Source organism: Neoarius graeffei, chromosome 8 (genome assembly GCF_027579695.1).
Source record: "Neoarius graeffei isolate fNeoGra1 chromosome 8, fNeoGra1.pri, whole genome shotgun sequence".
NCBI classification, from domain to species: domain Eukaryota; kingdom Metazoa; phylum Chordata; class Actinopteri; order Siluriformes; family Ariidae; genus Neoarius; species Neoarius graeffei.
The window spans coordinates 80,131,006-80,158,052 of NC_083576.1; the positions used below are offsets into that span (position 1 = coordinate 80,131,006).

At 43.3% G+C, this 27,047-nt stretch overlaps 1 protein-coding gene across 6 annotated transcripts in view; it reads left to right on the forward strand.

Moving 5' to 3' along the window:
* mical2b (microtubule associated monooxygenase, calponin and LIM domain containing 2b) overlaps positions 1-27,047 on the forward strand; it is a 235,187-nt gene that overhangs the window by 19,136 nt on the left and 189,004 nt on the right. For all 6 annotated transcript variants that reach the window (XM_060928315.1, XM_060928310.1, XM_060928312.1 and 3 more), the window contains exon 2: positions 16,310-16,646. In XM_060928315.1, the coding sequence (XP_060784298.1) occupies positions 16,383-16,646 (264 nt within the window). In that variant the 5' untranslated portion in view covers positions 16,310-16,382. The remainder of the gene's footprint in view (positions 1-16,309; positions 16,647-27,047) is intronic.

Consider the following 27,047-nt stretch of genomic DNA (forward strand, 5'->3'; position numbering starts at 1 on the left):
TTCGAGTTTTTTTTTTTTTTTTAATCTCCAGTAACATTTAATTTTCTGCTGGGAAACTGATCCTCTTTGAGATGATCATTCAGCTGTTTATGGAGGTGTCTGGGGACCTGCATGAAAAGTTTCTTTATGATTGGAAGACGCATAAACCATGGAAGCACAAACCTGATTCTGATCTCTGGTTATTCATCCATACATCCATTATCTGTACCGGTTATCTGTCAGTCACGTGGAAGCTGAAGCCAATTCCAGCTGACTTTTGTCAAGAGGCATTTTGCTGATCTATAGCAGGGCGAATACAGAGACGGCCATTCACAGAGCAGCCAGTTGACCTAATCTGTGGGACTGTAGGAGAAAACCCACGAAGGCATGAGAAAAACGTAAAGAAAGGCCTCGGTCAGCTGTGAGGTTTTCACCCAGAACCTTCTTGCTGTGAGGTAACTATGCTAACCACCATGCTGCCCATTATAATCACTGATTTGTTTCTGATCCAGTCCTTGAATGTACTATACATATAAAACGGGTGTAGACTGACACGTGAAAGGGTATAAACCAAAACCCATCTTTCATCCAATCTGTGAGGTTTTGCATAAGTTGGCGACAGGAGCTTGTAGAGAGTCTGCTTGGTTACTGTCACATATACAGTGTATTGTCTGTTTGAATCGAACCCTGAAGTGCTTTCCTCCTTTGGAACTGTTCATTTGTGAAGGTGAGAACATGGTGATCGTCTTTTGGTGTGAACCAAACAACCAGTCAGAGAGCTTCTTGGGACAGTGCTGAGAGTCTCGGTCTGCTTCCCACCAAACTCGTGCATTTACCCGACGACAGGACTACAGGAAACGAATCAAACCCCCCCCCCCCCCCCCCCCCCCCGGACACATGATGCCACATCTTTTCATGCTGTGTAACACATTAGAAGGAAAGCTCTACCTGCCCTCCTCCAAATACATGAGTTCAAAGACACCCATGATTGGCTAGTTTCACTGTAATCAACAGGGAGTGAGAGTATGGCCAATTTTGACACTGAACCATGGATGGTTGTTGGAATTTAAACTTGCAGTCTCTTGATATGAGTACGGTTTCAGGCCTTCATTCCGTGACGCCAGCATTTTGTATTTACAGTAACTGTGTGCAATGAGGAACAATACCAAACTAAAATAAAGGTATCAGTATTGCGTTCATTTGCAGATACGCAGGAGTTTGATATCCACATGGTATTGTATGTTTGACGCACTACATGTCCAATATGTTGCATGCAATCAGTGTTCCAGTTCATCCCAAAGGTGTTCAGTCAGGGCTCTGTGCAGGACGGTAGAGTTCATTCACTCCAACCTTGACGCATGCCTTCATGGAGCTCACTTTGTGCACAGCAGCATTGTTGTACTGGAAAAAGTTTGGGCCTCTTGGTTCCACTGAAGGGAAACTGTAACGCTACAGCGTAAAAAGACATTCTATACACTTGTTTGAGGAAGAACCACATGGGTATGATGGTCAGGTGTCCGAGTACTTTTGACCATGTTCTGGTTGGTAGGAGTCGTTGTTCATATCCTCGTCCTTTTATGGGAGTTTGTGCTCAAAGCGCCAGCACAAGTGGCTTGCGTTGATGTGTGAACTTTCCCCACACGCACTCCTTCCTTTATGGTCAAGCACCAGAAGTTTCCAAGAGCGTCCTGCTGACTTATAAGGGCTGTGCCGTTTATCAGTAGACAGAATGACAAAAATACCCCAGCACGGTGGCCCCATGGTCAAGTACAGCGTAGTCCACCCAGTGCCACAGCAGCATTTCACCACGGCCATGAGCAGAGCTTTACAGCAAGGCACAGAGGGAGAGTTCTGGCTCGGTGCTGAATGAAATAATTAATGCTAGTCATCTACAGATCGTAATGTGCTCCTGTGGGAGGCTCAGAGCTTTGTGTGGATTGTGGGCCTTATGCTGTCGCTCAGTCATGTCAGTCTCTCAGTAATAGCTTTCTATGAGAGATCAACATGGCACTTAGTAATAGCTTTGTCATAATATTGAGGGTCAGACAATATAATGAAATGTAGATAGCACTCCCAGAGGTATGACAAATAAAATAAGACACAAAACGGTAGATACGAGCAATAAAGTGCAATACAGTACGATGCAGGAGACAGTCGCAATAGTTTGTTGATCACATTAAGCCGTGTGAGTGTGTAGGGTCTGTGGTTTACCAGCTTGGGGGAAGAAGCTGTTTTTCCAGTCTTGCACTGCGTGAACGGATTGTCCTGTGTCGCAGACCAGAGGGAACTACCTGGAAGTGGTGGTGGCCAGGATGTGTCGGATCTCCGATATTCAAAGCCCTGCCCCGACAGCAGGCTGAGCAGTTGCAGGAAGCTACGTCCCAGTAGTGGACTCTGCCGTCTTGAGTCTTGGAGCCTTCTGGTCCTTTGTGGTGCAGCTGACAAACCACGCTGTGATGCAGCATGTGGTGGTGGTGATCTCCACAGTGCACCTATAGAAGTCTACCAGCAGTTTCTGTGGCAAACCAGCACTCCTCAGGTTCCTCAGAAAGAAGAGACGCTGTTGGGCCTTCCCAAGGACAGTGGATGTTTGAGGCCCACTTGTGTTGATGACCCCCAAACATTTAAGTGCAGTTATTGTGCTGTGCAAAATAACTTGTACTCTAGCACAATTCTGATTTCATCAGGAATGCGTAATTGTTTCTATAGTAACAGTTTACTCTATATGGTGCTTGTATGAAAAGACACGACGTTTAAGAGTTTTAAAGTGTTCGACAAACATCACTTTGGTAACTTTCTGTAAGGATATCTGTGAAAGTTCTCCGTCATCCAGGTCCTCGTAATCCGTAAGTGCAAAAGAAAGGGAACTGGACTTGCTTGAAGTCTTTGAATAAGGGAAGTCTTCAGGAATTTTTTTTTTTTTTAAATGCCCATGTGACAAGACCCACTTTTTTTCCAATACATATACCATATACTGAAACCTTCGTATCATGTGGGGGTTTTTTTTCAGTAATTTTTTTTGTGTGTGTTTTAACTAAAAGAATTTCGCCTTAAATATGTATCTAGAAACAGCTTTATTTACTCTCTCTCTCAAAAAAAAAAATCACTTGCAGTACAAATAGCTTTTTAATTGGGCCAGTACAGATCCCGGGTATCTGATCAGTGCCATCTTTCACAGAGCGAGAAAACGGAGGCTGGTAAAGGAACAAGTGTTTGTAGCTGCTATAACAAGCGATAACAGGAATGAATTTGTTTGTTAAATTTGGCTATAAAAACAATGACTGACTAGCTAGAAGGGCATTTTAGTCTAGACCTCTACCAAACCTCATAACATCAAAATCAAATCACTGGAACTGAGGATAATACTAAAGCAGTCCACCAAATTTCATCCAAATCTATTCACTACTTTTTGAGTTATGTTGAACAGATTAAAAAAAAAAATCCTGGATCCAGATACATATCTGGATTTGCATCGAAATCCAATCAATTGTTTCTTGACCCATGGCTCACCTTTCCTCCGAGTTTCATCCAAATCCGTTCACTACTTTTTTGAGTTACGTTTGGAACAGACTAACAAACTGGGGTGAAAACATAACCTCCTCTGGTGGGGTTTCAATCCTTGCCATCATCGCTAGCAACAGCGGCCCATGTGTTGTGTGGTTTGTAAAACATCCTTCTGTAGTTCACCATTTTAGTACTGTACGTGGGTTCAGCCGTGGTCTCGGGCTACTGCGATGTGTAACGTGATCCTTTTGCATGTGTGTGTGCACACAGGCATATTTTCTCTCCCATAAACAAGGATAAGCATCTTTCAAGACTGAATCATGAACCCTGCAGCACCAAGTCCTTGTTCTGTTTTTGGTCAAATCAAATCTTTTCAACCTTTTCAGACGTTTCACTTTTTTCAGGATGTTTAGGAAGAGGGTGCACTTTTACTTGTAACCCGCTCTGTATGTGTCTAAGTTTATGTAGCGTCTTTTAATAAAAATGCAAAGTCTAAACGAGACTGTATTACCCCAGAGACCACACCAGCTCTAATCCACATCTATCCCTGCGGGTGCACAGTGCAGAATTATCAGGATCGCATTCAAACGGTCTTGGCATACCGGAAAAGCCTAAATCCAAAGTAAACAAAAGTCGCTTTTGCACTGTTGCCACCCTGCCGTTTGAAAAGCGCAGCTGGTTCGTGTGATTAACATTCGACTAGAAACATGTGCAAGCTTCTCTGCATCCTGTCGGGTGGAAATATTGCAACTGCAAGAGCATTTTAAATACCGCTAACCAGGATATTGCTTATTGTTCATAATTTACATGTGATAGTTTATAAACCAGAAGGATGTCTTGAGGAAAACTTTTGATCATGAACTCAATATACGGTACACCATTAGTGTTGATTGCGCCTTTTATAAACAGGCCTTACTGAGGTGTCCTAACCTTGTGTAACCTGGAGATGGCTATGCGATCACACCCTCCTGGAAACTGAAATATGAAACTCTGCTATTCTGAGCACAGAGAACATCAGAAAGCTCCTGGATAACACACAGGGATTGAGGGAAGTTGTGACTTGCCAAATGCTCGCTGTTACTTTAGTCGATATCGGGAATTACAGAAACGATGACATGATTCACAATGATCAGGTGAGTGTTCTTATGAGGGTCATGCTGACATTCTTGTTTGCATGATACTTCAAGAATGAGTGGTTGATTGTTTGGGTTTATATGGAGTTATCAGTAGATGGGCTGATTTAGGTTTTGGAGTTGATCCAAACAGGTTAAAGGTCAAGTGGTGGTGGTGGAGGCGGCATCCCCTTCAGGCCAAGTTTACATTAGACCGTATCTGTCTCGTTTTCTTCGCGGATGCACTGTCCGTTTACATTAAAACGCTGGGAAACGGGAATCCGCCAGCGTCCACGTATTCAATCCAGATCGTGTCTGGTCCGGTGCTGTGTAAACATTGAGAATACGCGGATACGCTGTGCTGAGCTCTAGCTGGCGTCGTCATTGGACAACATCACTGTGACATCCACCTTCCTGATTCGCTGGCGTTGGTCATGTGACGCGACTGCTGAAAAACGGCGCGGACTTCCGCCTTGTATCACCTTTCATTAAAGAGTATAAAAGTATGAAAATACTGATGCAAATACTGCCCATTGTATAGTTATGATTGTCTTTAGGCTTGCCATCCTTCCACTTGCAAGTGGTAAGTGACGCGCATGCCCGACATGCACTGAGATCACACACACAGCGGCTCAGTCCCGAATCACTGCTCGTGCGCTCCACTCGCGCGCTCTGTGAGCTGCGCAGGGCCGGAGTGCGCACCCTCCAGAGGGCACTCGCTGTTCAGGGCGGAGTGATTTGGAGTGCAGGATGCCTGCGGAGCCAAGCGTATCCGTGTATTGGCGTTGCTATGTGCACGCGAATCGTGTATTGGCATTGCTGTGTGCACACTAATCGTTTTAAAAACGTTAATCTGATGATCCGCTGATACGGTCTAATGTAAACCCCACCTCAGTGATGTTGGCGTTGAGGATCTGCTTGTGTTTTGTTTGTTGCAGTGATGGAAATCACGGCCCATGTTATGTTTAGGGGTCCAAGCACCAAAGTCAACCCTAACCTAATGTGTTCAACGTACGAAAAGCTCTACTAAATAGATTTGATAAATTTCAGTAGCGTCCATGGAAAAAAGAAGCCTTTATTTGTCATGTACACTCAAGCACAGACTTAAGCGCACAGTGAAATTTCTTCTCTGTATTTAACCCATCTGAAGCCGTGAACACACAAGTGAGCAATGAGCACACGTGTATGTACCCGGAGCAATGCTTCAGCACCCGGGGAGCAATTAGGGGTGAGGTGCCTTGCTCAAGGGCACTTCAGCCCAAGGCCAACCAATGTTAACCTAACTTTGGACTGTGGGGGAAACCGGAGCACCTGGAGGAAAACCACGCAGCCCCGGGGAGAACTCCACACAGAAAGGCCCCTGTCGAGCCACTGGGCTTGAACCCAGAACCTTCTTACTGTAAGGCGACAGTGCGGGCCGCTACACTACTGTGCTGCCCAAAAAAGTACTACTACTAATGAGTCAATGACTACGTAGCTCACGCAGGGCCCCGTCTAGTCCAGAAGGAACGATCTAAAGCGGATCACCTTCCTTACACAATCAATGTTGCAACACTCAAGCTATATACAGAAGCGATATCCACCCTAGGAATACCGATCTATTTGCCAGAAAGAATCCAAAACGGTGAGGAATTGACTGAGAAGAAGCAATTTTTTTTTTTTGTTGAACTGCTCATTAAGGCTTAATTAGTCCATAACTTCATTAATACCAGATGGTGTCACCCTCCTGTCTGAAGTTCTGTGCTGATCAGCTGGTCCCCATCTTCACCCAGATCTTCAATAGATCCCTGGAGCTGTGTGAAGTCCCCTTATGCTTCAAACGCTCCACAATAATCCCAGTTCCCAAGAAAACCACCATCACAGGACTGAATAACTACAGGCCTGTAGCCCTCACATCTGTAGTCATGAAGTCCTTTGAGAGACTGGTGTTGTCCTTCAGGTGTGACATCACAGACCCCCTGCTGGACCCCCTGCAGTTTGCCTCCCAGGCAAACAGATCGGCGGATGAGGCAAACAATATGGGACTGCGCTACATCCTGCAACACCTCGACTCTGCAGGGATGTATGCCAGGATCCTGTTCGTGGACTTCAGTTTGGCGTTCAACACCATCGTTCCAGATATCCTTCACACCAAGCTCACCCAGCTCACTGTGCCCTCCTCCACCTGTCAGTGGATTATAAACTTCCTGACTGCAGGAAGCAGCAGGTGAGGCTGGGGAGCATCACATCCAGCACCTGGACTATCCGCACTGGTGCCCCCCCAGGGGTGTGTGCTTGCCCCACTGCTCTTCTCCCTTTACACCAACGACTGCACCTCAAGAGACCCGTCTGTTAAACTCCTGAAATTTGCAGACGACGCAACAGTCATCAGCCTCATCCGAGACAGTGACGAGTCTGCATACAGACGGGAGGTTGAACGGCTGGTCTGTTGGTGCGGTCAGAACAATCTGGAGCTGAACACGCTCAAAACTGTGGAGATGACAGTGGACTTTAGGAGGAGCCCCCCCACCCTGCCGCCCATCACGCAAATTTGGGTAGAAGCTATACGCACCCCAGGCAGACCTATCTTCCTGCCAAAAAGAATAAAAATCGGAGAATTGAGAGGGGAAGCGGGGTTGGGGTGGGGTGGGTTTTTTTTTTTTTTTTGGTGGAATGTGGATGACCCTGGATGGACGGACAACACGTGATGGGATAAACTCGTCAGCTGTCTAAACTGAGGTTCTTGACGGAACTTGTTTTCCAGTTAAAGGGGTCTCAAAGTTTCAGAACCGCTTTAATAAACTGCTTCAAATCTGTAATTCCTCAAGAATGGTGCCTTTTAGTTATACCTGAACTATACATGGATGTAGATGAGGTTTAGGGCACAGAGCTTCTCGAGAAACACAATGTTTCAGACCAAATAAGCTGAAATCGGCTGTGCAAGCAAGGTTTTTCTGAGGATGTAGGAGGTGAAACCAGGAGAATGTTCAAAACGTTTGATGGTAGCTGTTCCCGAAACATGATTGCTCTGAGAGTGGAGATGAGCAACAGTAACTACAATACATGACCTTTTATCATTTCAGATAATCTGTCAGAGCATGAGATGATCAAGTGCTTCTGAAAACCAAATGAATAGCATAAAGCAAAAAAAGGCAAAAGAAATGTCTGTCGGCTGAAATGCTTTGATGCTAACTGGACTTTCTAGCCATGTTTCTTGGAGGCAACCCGATTTCTGTACGTGGAATTGGCGTCAAAGCTTGACCCTTAGGTTTGAATATCTGGAATCAGTGAATCGATAGTGACTTGATGAGACCAGATGTATTCAAACTGGCGTTTGTCAAGGATACTGGATCAACAAAATGGTTGATTTTCTAATAAGTTTTGTAACTTGCTGCCCAACTCCTCATAATGTCCATACTTCATGATCTTGGCCTTGAAATAGGAAGCCATTCATTTGAAACTATTTTGAATCATTTTCAACCCATGGACATGTCAAAATAACCACTGGTCAACATCACATAACATTTTCAGATAGATTTCCCAGCGTTCACACTTGTCCATCTGTGAAGAGAAGAATGCCAATGAAGCCAACAAGAACTTGTAGTTCCTGTCCATGTTCATCCAGCAACTTGACCAGGCTGGAATAGTTGACGTGTCTTGCTCGGAATTGTTTGAAGCAGAACTCTTGAGTTTCTTGGAGTCCTTGTAATGAATGTCCTTTTGCAGCTAAGCCACATTTTAGAACTTCCTGTTTTTCCCAGGCAGGTACTTATCAGCACTTTTTCCTTCATACTAGGAGGAATGACATTTGAGCCCCTTTCCTTCCTCCATCTTGTTCTTTGGGCAGCTGTGCGCTTGGCATTTTCTCCAGCACATCATATCAACTTTATGCCCTTAATGAGAAAAATATCTAGCACAAGCAACAGAACTAGAACGAACCGAATCTATAGCTGGCTTGTCTTCATTGTTGTCCAGTTTCCTATTTTTTGCAACTTTTGTCGCAGTTCTAAAGTGAACAATGGCAAGACACCATTTTTGAGTGTTCCCATGGAACGCATGTTTGAAAGAATTCTGCCTCCTCCTTAATCCAGATTCACCGCTCTACCAGTTTGTCCCAAACCTTCTATCCACCATGTCTAAAACGTTTCTGCCTCATACTTGGACTAGGCTTGAGATGATGGGATTCGCAGATGGATTCCATTTGTCTCAACGGCTCTCAATTTGGACAGTCTAAACGTTCTTGAAAACATTGCCTACAGCTTTAGTAACAACAAAAATAAATTGTATCTTGTAATGTGTTTGGTTCCTTTTGTGATGCTTTGTAGTCTTGTATGAGCCAAACAGTTGAAGCCTGTATACCTCCAAACCACGAGTGATACCATGGTCAATCAGAGGTAGTTAAAGGGCATGATGTGGTGATGGCATTATTGCACACAATCTGAGGAGCCTTGTTTGGAGCCCTAATTGGACATTTTTATAATCACTGGATGGTTCTTCATGTTTTTGTTTTGTTTTTTTGAGCTCTATATGACGGGCGGTACGGTGGTGTAGTGGTTAGTGCTGTCGCCTCACAGCAAGAAGGTCCGGGTTCGAGCCCCGTGGCCGGCAAGGGCCTTTCTGTGCGGAGTTTGCATGTTCTCCCCGTGTCTGCATGGGTTTCCTCCGGGTGCTCCGGTTTCCCCCACAGTCCAAAGACATGCAGGTTAGGTTAACTGGTGACTCTAAATTGAGCGTAGGTGTGAATGTGAGTGTGAATGGTTGTCTGTGTCTATGTGTCAGCCCTGTGATGACCTGGCGACTTGTCCAGGGTGTACCCCGCCTTTCGCCCGTAGTCAGCTGGGATAGGCTCCAGCTTGCCTGCGACCCTGTAGAAGGATAAAGCGGCTAGAGATGATATGAGATGAGCTCTATATGACTTCAGGGCTGCTGCACACTTGGTCCTTGGACCCCTATAATCCAGTCTCAACATACAGAGCTACAGCATCGTCAGTGCTTGGACCCCTGGTAGGAAAACAATGAATAAGTAACAACACTTGGTTTTGTTATCATATAGACAGTGCCATCCATCTACTTCACCACAAAAAATGGAAGTGAGCAGGCCAAAGGATGTATGTGAATCTAAGGATGTGATGCCATGTAAAGAAAACGTATCCAGTTCAGAATCTGCTGAATCCCGTCGTTCTTGTTCATTTAAGGATAGGGGAAGTAACCCAGCTGAAAAGACCTGCTGTGGTTCTGCATGACGCACTCGGAAATGGTTAGATGCAAATTTATTTATTTATTATGCTACATCAGCAGTATTTGTGCCCACTGGCCTATTGTGGACCTGGTGAAGTTTCATGTTTTTGCCAGCAACAGTTCACAAGTTACACCAATAAGTACAACCGTTATTACTATTATGATCAATATATATATATATATATATATATATATATATATATATATATATATATATATATATAATATATAAAATAGAGGACCTGGGTTAGATATGTATGCACATAATTTAGGAGAGGTTAACTCAACTGTTCCAGGCTAATTTGAACCCAAGGAACAATCCAAGATGGCTGCCAGTAGCCATATTGAAAATATCAATTTTTGAACCACTCACCACAGAAGTACATGCAATACCTCATTTTATGGGTTTTTGGGTACGGGGAATCTATAAGTGACATCGTTTTTATGATTGAAGGAAAAGGGAACAAGCTATGGTCAAGGGTTAGGTGTGGGTTTTTTTTTTTTTTTAAAAGGCCAAAATTGCACTTTGACAGAAAACATGAGGAAAAACAGAATAACCCTACTTCAAACATGAAATCATGGAATTGGAAGACCTATGTGCACAATTTGAGAGTATAAGAAGGGAAGCATTTGATTAATATAAAGAAATTTGTATTTTCGATCATACTATTATGATCAATGGAATGTTAACTTAAAGTGAGCAATACAAAACATATTACTTTAGTAGGCAGTAATATCTCGAGAGCCTAAATGTTTAACAGCCAACAATACAACTTTTAATATCACGTTATTACTGTTTGTCTCACATAAACCAGGGTCAGGAACATGAAGAGTAGCACAATAATACTGTAATACCGGCGGCCATCTTGGATTGGTAATTTTCAGGCTGTTCGCCCTGGATAGCAATTTTTGGCACACATCCCAAGTTATTCCTTGGGGTCAAATTAGCCTACAACAGTTGAGTTATCCTCTCTTAAAGGAACAGTCCACCGTACTTCCATAATGAAATATGCTCTTATCTGAATTGAGACGAGCTGCTCTGTACCTCTCAGAGCTTTGCGCGACCTCCCAGTCAGTCAGACGCGCTGTCACTCCTGTTAGCAATGTAGCTAGGCTCAGTATGGCCAATGGTATTTTTTTGGGGCTGTAGTTAGATGCGACCAAACTCTTCCGCGTTTTTCCTGTTTACATAGGTTTACATGACCAGTGACATGAAACAAATTCAGTTACACAAATTGAAACGTAGCGATTTTCTATGCTATGGAAAGTCCGCACTATAATGACAGGCGTACTAACACCTTCTGCGCGCTTCGGCAGCGCATTGATACGGAGCTCAGATATCAATGCGCTGCCGAAGCGCGCAGAAGGTGTTAGTACGCCTGTCATTATAGTGCGGACTTTCCATAGCATAGAAAATCGCTACGTTTCAATTTGTGTAACTGAACTTGTTTCATGTCACTGGTCATATAAACCTATGTAAACAGGAAAAACGCGGAAGAGTTTGGTCGCATCTAACTACAGCCCCAAAAAATACCATTGGCCATGCTGAGCCTAGCTACATTGCTAACAGGAGTGACAGCGCGTCTGACTGACTGGGAGGTCGCGCAAAGCTCGGAGAGGTACGGAGCAGCTCGTCTCAATTCAGATAAGAGCATATTTCATTATGGAAGTACGGTGGACTGTTCCTTTAAATTATGTGCGTACATATCTAAGCCGGGTCCTAGACTAATGTACTTGACATATCTGATCTAAGCCTTGGTCAGAACCTGACACTTCTTCTGATAAATGTATTGGTCAAACAACTGATGCGAGACATGGAGATGCATCAATCAGTGGGGAAGCCATGGCCTAAAGGTTGGAGAAGCAGTTTTGGGACTAAAAGGTCACTGGTTTGATTCCGTGGACCAGCAGGAATGGCTGAAGTGCTCTTGAGCAAAGCACCGAACCCCCAGCTGCTCCCCAGACCGCTCTGGATATGTTGTATGTCAATCTGGAAAAGAGTCTGCTAGACTCTTAATATAATGCAATGACTTACATTAGCGATGGATTAAAATCGAGCAGGAAAGTTTCAACATTTTGGCAAAAGTAAATGTTACGAGATCTACAAATTAAGAGGAAAAAAACTTCAACAAAAAGGGCAGCATTTTGCTTCTCTTTTCCCCTGAAATCTGATCCTAATGTCATCTTTATGATCGATGACAAATTTGCACTAAAATTGCCACAGACTTGCTTGTGGTTGTTTTCCATCATGATGCTGTAAAGGAATAATCCATTGTGCGTGCCAGATTCGCAGGAAGTGACCTCTCGCTGGTCGGCCTTGACGCAGGTGACCAAGATGTTTGGGAAATGAAGTGCGTGTATAAACGGTACTATGCACACCCAATCAAAACTTCTCTTGGCTAAAACTCTTGCTAAAATCCACTCTGTATTTCTGATTTAATTGCTTCAGGTATAACCTTAGCATGGTGACCGAGATCCATGATGAGTGGTGGTCCAGTTTCTGCGATTTTTAGTCGATTGATCACAAAATAAGGTGTAGACAAGGACAACTATTGGTTTTATAGGCTTCAAACTTTTTTTTTTTTTAATTTTACATTTGGAGCCTTGAGAACAGTGCATTATAAATAGCATGACACCAACACATCAGAATGTGGCCAGTGCAGAGTTACGAGTAGATTCACCTGTCATCAATGGGTTTAAAAAAAAAAAAAAAAGTTAAGCACCGCAGTAGGACCAACACACTACTTCTGTTTTTGCCGACTGTTTAATAAAACAAGAGGATTGCGTTTGTTTTCTCTCCCATATAAACAAGAAACTAGCCCATGAATAATGCGTTAGGGCGACGGTGTTAAGTGGTGTGGTTTAAATGAGAATATGTACTTAAATTCTGAGCTTGTACTCCCAGAAATAAGTCACCTACAGGTTTTAAGTGATTGGACTCCTTAGATGAAAACGCAACAGGGCTGCTATGCTTGTAGAGTCGATGCATATTCATGTGGTGGGGCAAGATCATTTTAGCATGGTGTTGGAGTCCTGGTTTTGTAGAGATTTTAAGGTCATTCGTTTCCATTATTTCATACCACTGTACTTCAGGGCTCTATCCCTTATTTATAGCACATATCCATCAGGGCAGCGTGGAAAGCTGTTGACAATCCCAGCTGACTTTGGGCAAGAGGTGGGGTTCACCCTGGGCAGGTCACCAGTCTACCACAGGGCTAAGACGGAAACGAACAGCCATCGCACTTGCAGGCAATTTTCCGAGTATCTGGTTGACCGCCGGTAGTTGGGGGTTCGATGCCTTGCTCAAGGGCACTTCAACCATTCCTGCTGGTCCAGGGAATCGAACTGGCGACCTCTTGTTCCCAAAGCTGCTTCTCTAACCTTTAGGCCATGGCTTCCCCAAAGCCACTTTTCATATACATTACAGCGCAGTGAGATTCTTTGTGTTGCATACCCCAGCTTGTTACAAGGTTGGGGTCAGAGTGTAAGGTTCAGCCATGATGTGGCACATCTGGAGCAGAAGGGACTATATAAACTATGCTCAAAGGCCCAACAGTGTCAGCTTGGTGGTTCTGGGACTTGAACCACCAAACCTTCTGATCAGAAACCCAGAGCCTTAACCTTTGAGCCATCACTGCCCAAGGAGGCACTTGGAGAAGTCCATAAGGGCAGGATTCACTGCCCTGGGTTTGCTCTATGAACAGTTTTGCAATAAATTGTGGGCGAAGCCATGGCCTAATGTTTGGAGAAGCAGCTTTGAGACCAAAAGGTTGCTGGTTGATTCCCTGGAGTGGCACGAATGGCTGAAAGTACCCCTGAGCAGAGTACTTGCTCTGGGTAAGGGCGTCTGCTTGAATGCCATTAACATAATGACCGTATGCTGTCGATTCCCAACTGCCTCTTATGAGGTTGGGATAATTCATTCGATAGTAGCCTACAGTATAAGTTACATGTGATAGCCACTTGAGTTTCACTTTGTTTGAGGCTATGTTCTGGTCTGTGGTCACATGAGTAACTGCAGTTTTATCCATTTCTGAAACATGGGCATTAAGCACTCCTCCTCCATGCACATACAGTAGTTTTGGGTCACTACCTCTATCCTGTACTACTTTCAGAGCCTGCAGGCTATCCATTACAAGCAGACGAGCCTGGTGTAATTGAACACCTTCCTTCATAAAACCGCACGCTTCAGCGAGACGTTCTCCGATTACATCCGTTTCATCTCACTCACTCTTTCCAAACATCCTAAAGGCAAGACCCTTCTGTGCGAACATGTTCAGTGGTAAAATCACCACCACAGCTTTCCCACATTGCCATCTTATTCCTGTGTGTTACGAGGTCATGGACTTCAGTGTTGCCGTTCGTGTGACTCCCCAGCTGATGTGGACTGTGTCTCGTATTCATTGGTGACTCCGCCGGGACGTGTACACAGCGCTTTGATGGAGAAACCTCAAAGCACAGGCTGGTGCATATAAAAAGAGGATATCGAGCTGAAGGTGACAGACTTCCAGGCTTCATTTCAGAGATGGATGGATATGTGCTGGCAACAAGGGGATTCGAAACAAAACCCAGTGCCCCTGGATACAAATATTATTAAAAAATGAAATTTGGGTACATATTGTCAAATTTTTCTTTTTTTAAAGGAAACCTTACTGTATTCGTGATTAGTCATATCAAGAATCATGACGTCCTATTGCTAGAAGTCCTCCCGTACTTGTTTTTGATGCACAGTTGTCTATAAAAATAGACAAAAAGATTAAAAACAATGAACAGGTCACGCTTCAGACATTCGATGCCGCCTTCTGACTGGGCCACGCCTCCTACTCCTATGCCTCCTAAGTGTGGCCTGTTAATGGTTAATTTTTTTTTTTATAGACAACTGTGTATGGCGGCACGGTGGTGTAGTGGTTAGCGCTGTCGCCTCACAGCAGGAAGGTCCGGGTTCGAGCCCAGTGGCTGACGAAGGCCTTTCTGTGTGGAGTTTGCATGTTCTCCCCGTGTCCGCGTGGGTTTCCTCCGGGTGCTCCGGTTTCCCCCACAGTCCAAAGACATGCAGGTTAGGTTAACTGGTGACTCTAAATTGACCGTAGGTGTGAATGTGAGTGTGAATGGTTGTCTGTGTCTATGTGTCAGCCCTGTGATGACCTGGCGACTTGTCCAGGGTGTACCCCGCCTTTCGCCCGTAGTCAGCTGGGATAGGCTCCAGCTTGCCTGCGACCCTGTAGGACAGGATAAAGCGGCTAGAGATAATGAGATGAGATGAGACAACTGTGTATCGTACAATGTCTTAAAGAATCATGACACTTTTTTGTCATTTTTGATAGTTGTATAAAAATGGACAAAAAGATTAAAAACCCTGAACAAGCCACGCTTCAGACTTGAGTAGGAGGTGTAGCCCAGAGTCAGAAGGCGGAGTCGAATGTCAGTGGTTTAAATGTCAATACACCGTGTGTGTGTGTGTGTGTGTGTGTGTGTGTGTTTAGTTTGACTCTGCTGTCCCAACTGGTGCATCTTGAAGTGAGGAATGATAGTAGTAGCCTCGTAGGTCCAGTCACAAATTATTGGCACCCTTCAAAATTCTTCTGAGCAAAATGTAACCAACATGTTCCAATTATATTTTACTATAGGTTTGCAAGTGAATGTCTCGGAACCCTATGACTTGTGTCACGGGTTTATAAATGAGGGAAGAACTCTCTCAAAATGCACAAATTCACCTTCCTAAAGACCACACCCCTGAAAATGCTTAAAGCGCATACTCTGGACCAATTTCAGGTGTTTTTTTTTTTTTTAAATATTTACGCACTCATCCAGAAGGGTAATTTTGCAGAAGGGTAATTTTGCACAAGGCCATCTGTCTACAGTAGAAAAAAATAAAAAAAACGCGCCTGGAAAAATCCCAAGGGAGTCTGGAGCCAGATTCGTGACGTCACCTGCGGAAGCGCCAGCAGGCTGCGCGAGCTTTGCACGGTTTCAGTGCACAGCCTGTGTAGACCAAGCGCTCCCATTTCTCTCTCATTGTCCGGTCTTTTGGGAAACGATGAGTACTAATCCCATCAAGATTGGTGTTGCTCCACCCTCCTACGATACATCTGTTAACCATTTTTAATAATTACGCGATAACGTTGAAGAAATTTGCAGAAAACCACCAGGTCGTTTTCTCATAAACAAACCAGCGCTGACGTAAGATTTTTTCAGAGGCGGACCAATTCGCCTCAAATGGCTTGATTTCAACTGAATTTCTGGTATTGCGCAAGGTAAAAAAAATTGCGCAAAATGTGACCGATATTTGACCAAAGTTTAATATAAAATAGGAGAATTACAGTGATCTTGCTCCTGAATTTACCCATGATATGCACTTTTAAAAGCCATGTTAAGGTGTTTAATTTTAAAACCACCAGAGCTGTAGTGCACCCCTAGTTATTTTGGTATGAGGGTATGTGCGCGAATGTCTGTCTGAAACCAGACCCTTCATTCACGTTCAACCATTTCTTTTTCAGTACTGGTTGGAGATGACACCTGCAGCAGCCTTGCCTTGAGTTTGGCTCCCTTTTGAGAGGGAAAGACAGAGCAATGGGTGAAACAGAGGACGAGAGGAGCTCTCAGGCCAGCCAGCTCTTCGAGAACTTTGTTCAGGCTTCCACATGTAAAGGCACTCTCCAGGCTTTCGGCCTGCTGTGCAGGCAGCTGGAGCTCGACCCGGCTGATCACCGAGGCTTCTACAGCAGTCTGAAAGCAGCAGTCACCTCCTGGAAGGCCAAAGCACTGTGGACCAAGCTGGATAAACGAGCCAACCATAAGGAGTACAAGAAGGGTAGAGCATGCGCAGATATCAGGGTACGTCATGGACATAATTTGATTTGATGAATATTTGAAAATGTACTTGAGCTGACAAATAAAATGCATCTAAAACGTCTAATGAAAATGTTTAGATGAATGATGTTGGTGATGGCCGATTACAGGTAAGCAATTTTAGCCTTTAGATAAAATGTTTAATCCTTCTGAAAGCTGCTGAAGGCTAATAATACTGACATTATCGTGTGCTTTGGGAGTAAAAATGGACATTTAAACTCCATTCCCCGTAAGAAAATATATTCTGTCTTTAATTCCTCCTCGTTAAAATCGCTGTCTTGAATTCCTGACTGTGCAAACAGGACATAAAACAAGCGGCTTAATACAAATCACCCATTTTCATCTCCGTTTGTTTGTCAAATCTGGTTGTCGGTGTTTAACGTTTTGGTATTTATTTAGTGCTGGTGCAAGCTGTTACACTCTCACTCAGGATCTTTCCACATTTATTATTATCCTCAAGGTGTGTTTGTTTGTTTTTTTAAAAAGGACACTCCCTCAGTTTTCAACCAGTCGCCAAATTTTACATGACGAATACTTCTGGGCTGAATTACATTGCTATGACTTTTGGTGGTGATCTGGATCACTGATTGGAAATGATCTTTCTTTTTTTTTTTTTTCCGTGTTCGGGACAGCAGGGTACAACTTTTCCTCACTAAGCGTCATTCTCTATACCTCACCGTTCCAGATCTACAGGGTACAGTAACCAGACGTCTTGACTTGTAACAGCTAGCGCAAATTACTGTGACCTTTTAGTCGCAGTCTCTGTCTAGTGTGCTGTGGTTTTTTTTGTATTTTCTTCATGGATGCGGATTGATTCCATTATGATGGGGATCTGTTGGACCTACATCGACTCAAAGCTAAAACCAGAGTCTTCAAAGAATGCCAGAGAACCTCAGTGTGCTGATATTGCAATTTTCAGTGACGTATCAGTTGGCTTGCAGCTACTTTTAACCGCGTACAACAACCTTGCCAAGAGAATGGGCTTTGGGTATCAACACGGTCTCTGTCTTGGCCGTGTGCATTGAAACTTTAGCAGAGTTCTTCATAGGTGGTACAAAATTTAGCTAACGTCACTTGTTTCGAGTACCTTGGTAGCTTCAACGGTGACTGTTCTATGAAAGAGGAACTTGTATTTCCTATACATGTGACAGGCTTTTGGACGCTTGTGGAAAAGAGTATTTGATTGACATGACCTCACTGTATCGACCAAAGTCCATGATCAATGTTTGATGCCGCTGTTGCTGTGTGAAAGTGAAACATGGACTTTATACCAGCATGAAGTCAGACAATGATGTACAGTGGATATAAAAAGTGTACACACCCCGTTAAAATGATGGGTTTTTTCTGATGTAAAAAAAAAAAAAAAGATACCACGATAATTTCAAAACTTTTCCCACCTTTAATGTGACCTATAACCTGTACAATTCAATTGGAAATCAAACAAATCTGTTAGGGAGAAAACATAAATAAAAAAACGTACAATAAGCTGGTTGTACAAGTGTGCACACCCTTAAACTAATACTTTGTTGAACCACCTTTTGATTTAATTACAGCATTCAGTCTTTTTGGGTCGGAGTCTATCAGCCTGCCACATCTCGACTTGGCAATATTTGCCCACTCTTCCTTACAAAAGCGCTCCAGATTGGTCAGATTGCGAGGGCGTCTCTTGTGCACAGCCCTCTTCAGGTCACCCCACAGATTTTCAACTGGATTTAGGTCTGGGCTCTGGCTGGGCCGTTCCAAAACTTTTTTTGGGGGGTCACTGTCGTGCTGAAAGATGAAATTCATCTTCAGCTTTCTAGCAGACACCTGAAGGTTTTTGGGCCAAAATTGACTGGTATTTAGAACTGTTCATAATTCCCTCCACCTTGACTAAAGCCCCTGTTCCAGCTGAAGAAAAACAACCCCAAACCATGATGCTGCCACCACCATGCTTCACCGTGGGTATGGGGTGCTTTTGGTGATGCGCAGTGGTGTTTTTGCGCCAAACATACCTTTTGGAGTTGTGGCCAAAAAGTTCAACCTTGGTTTCATCAGACCATAACACATTTTCCCACATGCTTTTTGGAGTATTTTATTTATTTATTTTGCAAAATTTAGCTGGGCCTGGATGTTTTTCTTTGACCCTACCTCATAGTCCAGACATATGGAGAATACAGGAGATTGTCACATGTAGTACACAACCAGTAGCTGCCAGAAATTCCTGCAGCTCCTTCAGTGTTGCTGTAGGCCTCTCGGCAGCCTCCCTGACCAGTTTTCGTCTTGTCTTTTCATCAATTTTGGAGGGACGTCCAGTTCTCGGTAATGTCCCTGTCGTCCCATATTTTCTCCACTTCTTGATGACGGTCTTCACTGTGCTCCATGGTATATCTAATGCTGTGGAAATGTTTTTGTCCCCTTCTCCTGACTGATACCTTTCAACAATGAGATCCCTTTGATGCTTTGTAAGCTCTATGTGAACGCTGGCTTTTGCTGGAGGATGCAACTGAGTAAATGTCTGAACTTTATTTGAGATTAATCAGTCATTTTAATTGGTAGCAGGTGTGAACCCAAAAAGACTGACAAAAGGTGCTTCGGCCAAGTTTAACGGTGTGCACACTTGCGCCACTGTACCATCCAGCAGGGTCTTGTTATGAATATCAAATGGGACCAGTATGTTAGCAATGAGGAAGTCTGAACACATGCACATGTTGAAGACATAGACCTAAAGTCGATTAGAAATCACTTTTGCTGGTTCAGCCATGTTTGGAGGATGGATGATGACAGACCTGTAAAAGCACTTCTATATGGCAAACTATCTTGGAGACCTCGGCCGACCAAAATTGAGGTTTAAAGACACTTGCAAAAATGCCTTGAAGGGTGCCCATGGATTAAATCAGTTGAAAGCTGCTGTAGAGAATAGACAAAGATCTGTCCCTCTGAGTTGCATGTTGGTCCTGGGATTGAGACGCTGGCCTCTTCTGCCCCTCGGACCTGCTTGATCCATCCTGGTGCCCTGTGTCTGGTTGGAGTTTTATCGCACCGCTCCTGTGGAGGACAGCCCCATGTGGACAGTTGAAAGTCACACCTGGAGGACGCTCTGGACTCTTACAGTAATGCTTTTATGGCTGAGGACTGCAGTTGACTTGCTAACTTTAGGACTGCAGTTGTCATGAACAGTTTTGCACTCAAGTTTCCATCAATGAAGAGTTTATAACATCAACGAAACTGTCTTCATGTTAAAACTGTCTCATGTTGTCTGTTGTTGCCCAAATGAGGATGGGTTCCCTTTTGAGTCTGGTTCCTCTTGAGGTTTCTTCATGTCGTCTGAGGGAGTTTTTCCTTGCCACCGTCGCCACAGGCTTGCTCATTGGGGATAGATTAGGGATAAAATTAGCTCATGTTTTAAGTCGTTCAAATTCTGTAAAGCTGCTTTGCGACAATGTTTATTGTTAAAAGTGCTATACAAATAAACTTGACTTGACAAAGATGGAGAGAGCTGGTGCGAGTTATGTGATGGTCACAATCACAAGAGAATAGAACTTTACGAGGAGAGGAGAAAGAGAGAACAAGCTGTGCTATAACCGTTTGGGGTTCAAAAGCCGCTTACATGTTCACGGATGCACAGGAAGTGGAAAGAACACCATTTTCAAATCGGTGGTGTTTGTTTCTTGAGGTTGCGACCAGAAATGCCATTTGTACTTGTCAGAAGTTCAACCCCCCCACCAGCCCCTGGTTTCTCAGTGGTCCATTTTCATCTTTCTATGTCTGGACTTGATCCATTACTGATGGAATCCATTACTGATGCAATTGAAAGCTGATTAGACAGATTTGTTTTTGTTTGTTTGTAGAAAGACCCGGATTAGGGCCTGCCTTAGAACACTGGTGAATTGTGCAGGTTTTAAATTGGTAGCAAAAACCAAGTATTGCGAAAGAAACCTAATCTTCCAGCACACAGGACAAAGTTTCTAAATTGAGCAGCGCCTGAATGTTAAGCATTTTCAAGATAAGGGTCACGACCTCGCGTGTTAAACAAACTTCATTAGTTAATTTTACATGCTATTAGAAGTATTGAAGAAGAATTGTGCTAATCTGAAGCAATTATTGGACAAGGTTGAACAAAAATATCATTGAGTGGCAAGCAAACAATTATTTGCTGGTGCTGAAGCCAGAGGCGCAAAATTGCTTGTGAGACACTAGCACAATATTTTGTGAAAACCGAGTTCAAGAACTATCATTCGAGTTATTTTTTTAAATAAAGTTTACACGACGAGTCAAACAACAAATCAAACTCCTTGTCAGTTTTGGGATGTGAACGGTGTTGACGATGTGTGAAGTAACTGCACGTGAGCAGCCCGTTATTTGCAGGCAGTTATTCGCAGTTTGCTCAGCCAATCAAAAAGCCGTAAAAAATAATTTGAATGATGTGTTGGATTCAAACAGCCGCATTTTAAATTGAGTATACTTGGCATTTTAGTACTTTCACTCTGACGTGTTGCAGTAGGGTAATTAATAGGGCTGTAACAATATGCGGATCGAAATCGCGATACGCAGAGCCACGATCCGTGTCGAGGTACAAGAAGGCAGAATCGCGGTACACCCTTTCAAACTTCTCCTCAGCCCAAAAACAGATGTTAGTGCTTCCAAACTTCAATTTATGAATACTTTACTTTTTATTTAAATTACATTTTAAACTTAAATTACTTTTCTTTTTTATATCTATTAGTAAGTCGTTTTTTCGCCGACCTGCGACAATCTTCTGCGAGTCACGCGACGAGCTTTCAGTCATGTGACAAAAAGACTACATCACTGGCCAGTGGCAAATCGCAAACCCAGTCCTTCAAACACGGCCGGTGTACGAGAGCCATACAAGTGGCCATCTGACAGAAATCCTGACGCAGATGTCAGAATGGAAGATCAGCTCCGACCTCCCGGTGCCAGTGACCACTGACAACGCGAGGAATATCGCAAATGCTGTTGAGGCGGCCGGATTTTCTCCGCATATCAGATGCTTTGCCCACACAGTAAATCTCTAGCTGCACAGAAAGGAATGGCCGTGAACCACGTCTCCAGACTCCTTTGCAGAGTCAGGAAAATTGTCACGTTTTTTTTCACAAAAGCACTTCAGCCGCTGCTGTGTTAAGTGACAAACAAAAAATGGTGCAGTTGCCATCGCACAAGCTGGTGCAGGATGTTATCTGATCTGTTATACAGAACAGATGTTATTTTGATATCTTAACTATTGGTTTAGCACTAGTGCAAGTATGCTACCTCAGAATAGAAGGGAGATATTTCATTTACTTTTAACTCAATGGGGTCACATTTGTGACAGAAAAGAGAAATATGTTATTTATTTGGTTATTTGTTTACTTTTGCAGCACTAGTGCAATTCTGCTTCCCCAGAATGAAAGGGAGATCTCATCTCATCTCTAGCCGCTTTATCCTGTTCTACAGGGTCGCAGGCAAGCTGGAGCCTATCCCAGCTGACTACGGGCGAAAGGCGGGGTACACCCTGGACAAGTCGCCAGGTCATCACAGGGCTGACACATAGACACAGACAACCATTCACACTCACATTCACACCTACGCTCAATTTAGAGTCACCAGTTAACCTAACCTGCATGTCTTTGGACTGTGGGGGAAACCAGAGCACCCGGAGGAAACCCACGCGGACACGGGGAGAACATGCAAATTCCACACAGAAAGCCCCTCGCCGGCCACGGGGCTCGAACCCGGACCTTCTTGCTGTGAGGCGACAGCGCTAACCACTACACCACCGTGCCGCCCTGAAAGGGAGATGTTTCATTTATTCAATGGACGAGCATTTTGTTATACAGAATGAAAGTTTGTTGAATGTCTTTCAACAGTATTATTTTGAGAAATAAAACAATCTTTGGATATACATTTGTACATTTTTGCATTCTCTGCAGTGGTCTGAATTATTTGTTGAATTATTAAGTTAATGCAAGTAAGTAAATGTTAAGTCAAATTTACTACTTTAAAAACGTATTTAAAAAAATCGTGGGTGTATCGAATCGTGGGTCAAAAATCGTGATACGAATCGAATTGTGAGTTGGGTGTATCGTTACAGCCCTAGTAATTACGGTATAAAAATGGACTCCTCACATACTGTTCATGGTCAAGAACAGTGTATTGTAATAGGAAAACCAGTCGGTGTTGGAATTCTTAGGATAAAGTGGCTACAAACTACCATGAGATCTGTTTACGTACCAGCCTTCCAGGTTTTCTAGATTGGTCATGGTGGAACTCGCACATGGAGCAAAGCTCCATACTTAAGAGAATATGGTAATGCATCAACCTGATTTTTGATGGGTTTTGCGACTGTATGCCATCCATATATATACGTTACATTACATTTAATGGCATTTAGCAGATGCGCTTATCCAGAGCAATGTACAACATGCCCGGTGCAGTTGGGGGTTAGGCGCCTTGCTCAAGGACACTTCAGCCATTCCTGCTGGTCCAGGGAATCAAATCAGTGACCTTTTGGTCCCAAAGCTGCTTCTTTAACCATTAGGCCATGGCTTTCTTGTACGTACGAACGATGTACGTGTACCACCATAGGGACCTCGATCATAAATGCAAGGCAACGTATCTCAAACACCTTGACCACTGGACAATGAAATTTCCATCTTTATTTACATAAGACTGGGGGGAGTCAAAGTTCCTCCCATGCCAGGATCTCATCCTCCAGGCAGTCTCCTGTCCCAGTCCTACCCAAACACTTGGTGCATTGGGTGGTGTTGATCTCCGTTTCTATAGCCCTCGGCCTCTTGCCTATTACGTAGCTGGTCTTTTGGTGACTGCAAGAGTTTGACTCCGTACTCATATCTGTATTGTGGCGTGCCTCGCCAGTTGCCAGTCGATGCCATTTTGGTAATGAGCTTTGGTTTGACCCGACCACAAGTAGAACTCGTGATCTCCCAGTCAAGAGGTAGACACGCAAATCACTAGGCCGGCTCGTGGCATCTACATGAGAGAGATGGGGTTTTTATCCAGTGCCTTTTTATTATTTTTTTTTATAGTTTGCTTTTAATAAATAACACATTTTACACTCATTGGGAGCTCTGCTTTTAGGCAGTGCCTAAATATATTAAACACTTGACTGTAAAGCTATAGTCACACTACAGCTCGCGATAAATTGATTAAAATGAGGCATTTTGGTGACTATGCATGGCAATATACAGGCGAGATAAAAGTTGTGGACACGCAGCAGGTGAACACTTGACTGTCGCTCCTTCGCACGCTCAAGCGGCCACGCTCGCTCGTAGGACCCAGTCATTATGGGGAAACAATTGAAATCACCACCAAATTTCAATGCATGCTTTGGGAGTTTTCTTGACGTTTTTGGCCACTCACGAGGCAGAGACGCACCAAAAGACAAGTCAGGAAGCTTGGAGAACATTCACCATGCGTCACACGATTGGTGGCGATGCTACCAATTTTTCATCACCAGATATTCGCAAACCCGTCACAAGCTGTAGTGTGAGCAGGGCCAAAGCTAAGGGAGGGTTTTTTTTTGTTTGTTTGTTTTTTTTCCTTATCCAGCTCATGACACCAGTCATGAAGATGACATCAGGTTTTAAAGAGACAGCCCGCTTTGGTGTGTAACATCATTGAGCATGAAATCATTAACATTTCTACAGTTTACAAAAGCCTGCATTTATGAAGGCTTGCGGCTGCAGAAAATTGCTAGTGCCCATTTGCGATCGATCGTCCGAAAATGCCCAGAGAACACCTACCTGCTGCTTCCTTTTATATCTGATTAAAGTGCCATTCCACCATTGGATGTATTCGTTGGCATAAAATACAATATATTTTATGACAACATGACTAGACAGAGAAATCTTGTAGCTTCAAAATGATATATCAAACGTAATTTTTTGACAACGACAAGTATATTAATTTTGCGACCAAAGTCACCTACCCTTTTAATTTCCGCGCGGTAGTGAAACGTGATGTCATCGGCAGGTTCCCCTTCTTGTGTACCACGTGTCGGTCTATTTTTAGACCAGGAAACCCTCAAAGTGAGAGAGTCATTTCTCCTCGTATATGGGGGCCAAAAAAATTGCGAAAAATTTGGAGTTAATCTTTCAGTTAGCTAGATTTATTGGTATTAGCTAGATTTATTGGTATTATTTTTATCGCGGTCTATCCGCCATTGCTGATATGTGCCACGTCACACGTCACGTGGTACACAAGAAGGGGAACCTGCCGATGACATCCAGTGTTGCCAGATACTGCTGACGTTTTCCAGCCCAAAATATGTTCAAAACCCACCAAAATGCACTTGAAACCGCCCAATCTGGCAACACTGATGACATCACGCGCGGAAATTAAAAGGGTAGGTGACTTTGGTCGCAAAATTAATATACTTGTCGTTGTCAAATTATGCTTGATATATCATTTTGAAGCTAAAAGATTTCTCTGTCTAGTGATACCATTTATATATGTTGTCAAAATATATTGTATTTTATGCCAAAGAATACATCCAATGGTGGAATGGCACTTTAACTGGGCAATGAGGAGATGCTTGTTCTACATCATGCTGGCAGTCTATCAGGTGCAGCTAACATGGTATCAGTGCACCCTGTGGATATGGGATTTGCTGTTTGAACCTTCACCCATATATATAAATTTTCTCAGCTATTTTTTAACCCAGGGGTCGTCCACTATTGAACAGGAAAGTATTTCAGCGGATCGAATAGGGCGCTTGGACGGAGTTGTTGCAAAAAATAAAAAATAAAAATAATAATAATGTAAATCACAACACTGACTGACTTATCAGGGGTCTATAATCACTTGTGGACGTGTGACTTCTTCCCAAAGCTTTAAGTTAATGAGGTGATAAGACAGAAAGCAAGAGAGACAGGCAGGTCTTATTGAGCAGGGCTGATACGATTTATGGGTTTGCTTGTTTTTCAACTGGTATCGGTGTACATTCGTTTATCTGCTGATTATAGGTTTAGAAAAGATGACTAGTCAACATTGCACTACTTCAGGTTCTTATCATAAATAGGACCATTGTTTATCTCCATGTGAAGTTCTTTGTACAGTTCATGCTGTGTCTAGAGGAGATTTTGGTTCCTTTTAGCTCTTGTTGTTTCCTAGTTATTCAATGACACTTTGGTGAGCCTCACGCTTTGTGCGTTTAAAATGAGTAGTGCCGCTGGTCCTCTGAATCGAGAGCTGCTGCTTGACGTGGCGTGGTCCAGGATGCTTGGGCGGCTCCTGGAAGATCTGCATCAGGCACATCTTGGTGGAGAGCAATTCCAGCGTTATGGACGTGACACTTGAACTCAAATGGCAACAAATGACCCAGTGCATGTTTTATTGTCTCCCAGTATTTAAACAGGTGTTGCATATTTTAAGGCTGTACCATACTGGAGAAGTGATAGAACAAGAACAATTCCCATAGTACATCTAGGACATGCCAGAAAACGCCAATAAAAGATGCGTTATGGACGTGACAGAAAAAGTATCACTTTTCTTGGGTGACTGTACATTTTTATCAAACTCTGTGAAATTGTAAACCTAAAGTCGAAATGGAGATATCCATTTGATAGAGGGGTCCAAGGTGAATATTAAAAAATCTCTGTTTAAAATATTTTGTATTTCATGCAGAGTTTCGGAAGGAAAAGTCAGCGTTATGGATGTGACGAAATTCCGTTATGGATGTGACGTGTCTGAAATAGACATGGTGTATGTTTAGAAAATCAGCAATTTAACCACCATAACCCTTTGAAAAACTCTCTAAATATCAGCTAAAACTATCAAAGTTCTTAAATAATATTTAGGATGGCTATTGTTTTGCTGTTTTGTGGATTTTAGCATACATTTCTGTGGCTTGTGGCAATAATATAGAATTGTACATGATCAAAGTTGGTTTTAGCTTGGGTTTTACATTATAAGAAAGAAAGACTGACAGTGACATATTAGGTTGGTTACAAATTGGTTCAACTTATTCACATCTGTAAAATACAGGCCTAGGTGATATCTCTGGGAGTGGTTTTGATGTATTACATGTTGCTTTATTTTTGCATGGTGAGGTTGACATTTACATGGAATTGCCCTGGACAGAGACCCCAGAGCAGAGCCAGGACTTGCTTGAGAGATTATTTGACAGTTTGCTTGGGAATATCTGGGAATCCCTTCAGAAGAGGTGGAATCTGTGGCTTGACCGTCCGAGCCTGTTGCTATCTGGAAAAGCATAAGGAAATGTATCCGCTACTGTAAAGAAGAAAGGCTTCCTCTAGTGTAGGTGCCTCGTATGATGTCTTCATTTTTGAGTCTTATTGGAAGCCCTGGATGTAGGAGTGTGTGTCATGGAAGTCTGTATTTCAAAAGTAGCCAAAAATGTACTTGCATGAAAGAAGTGACCTTAAA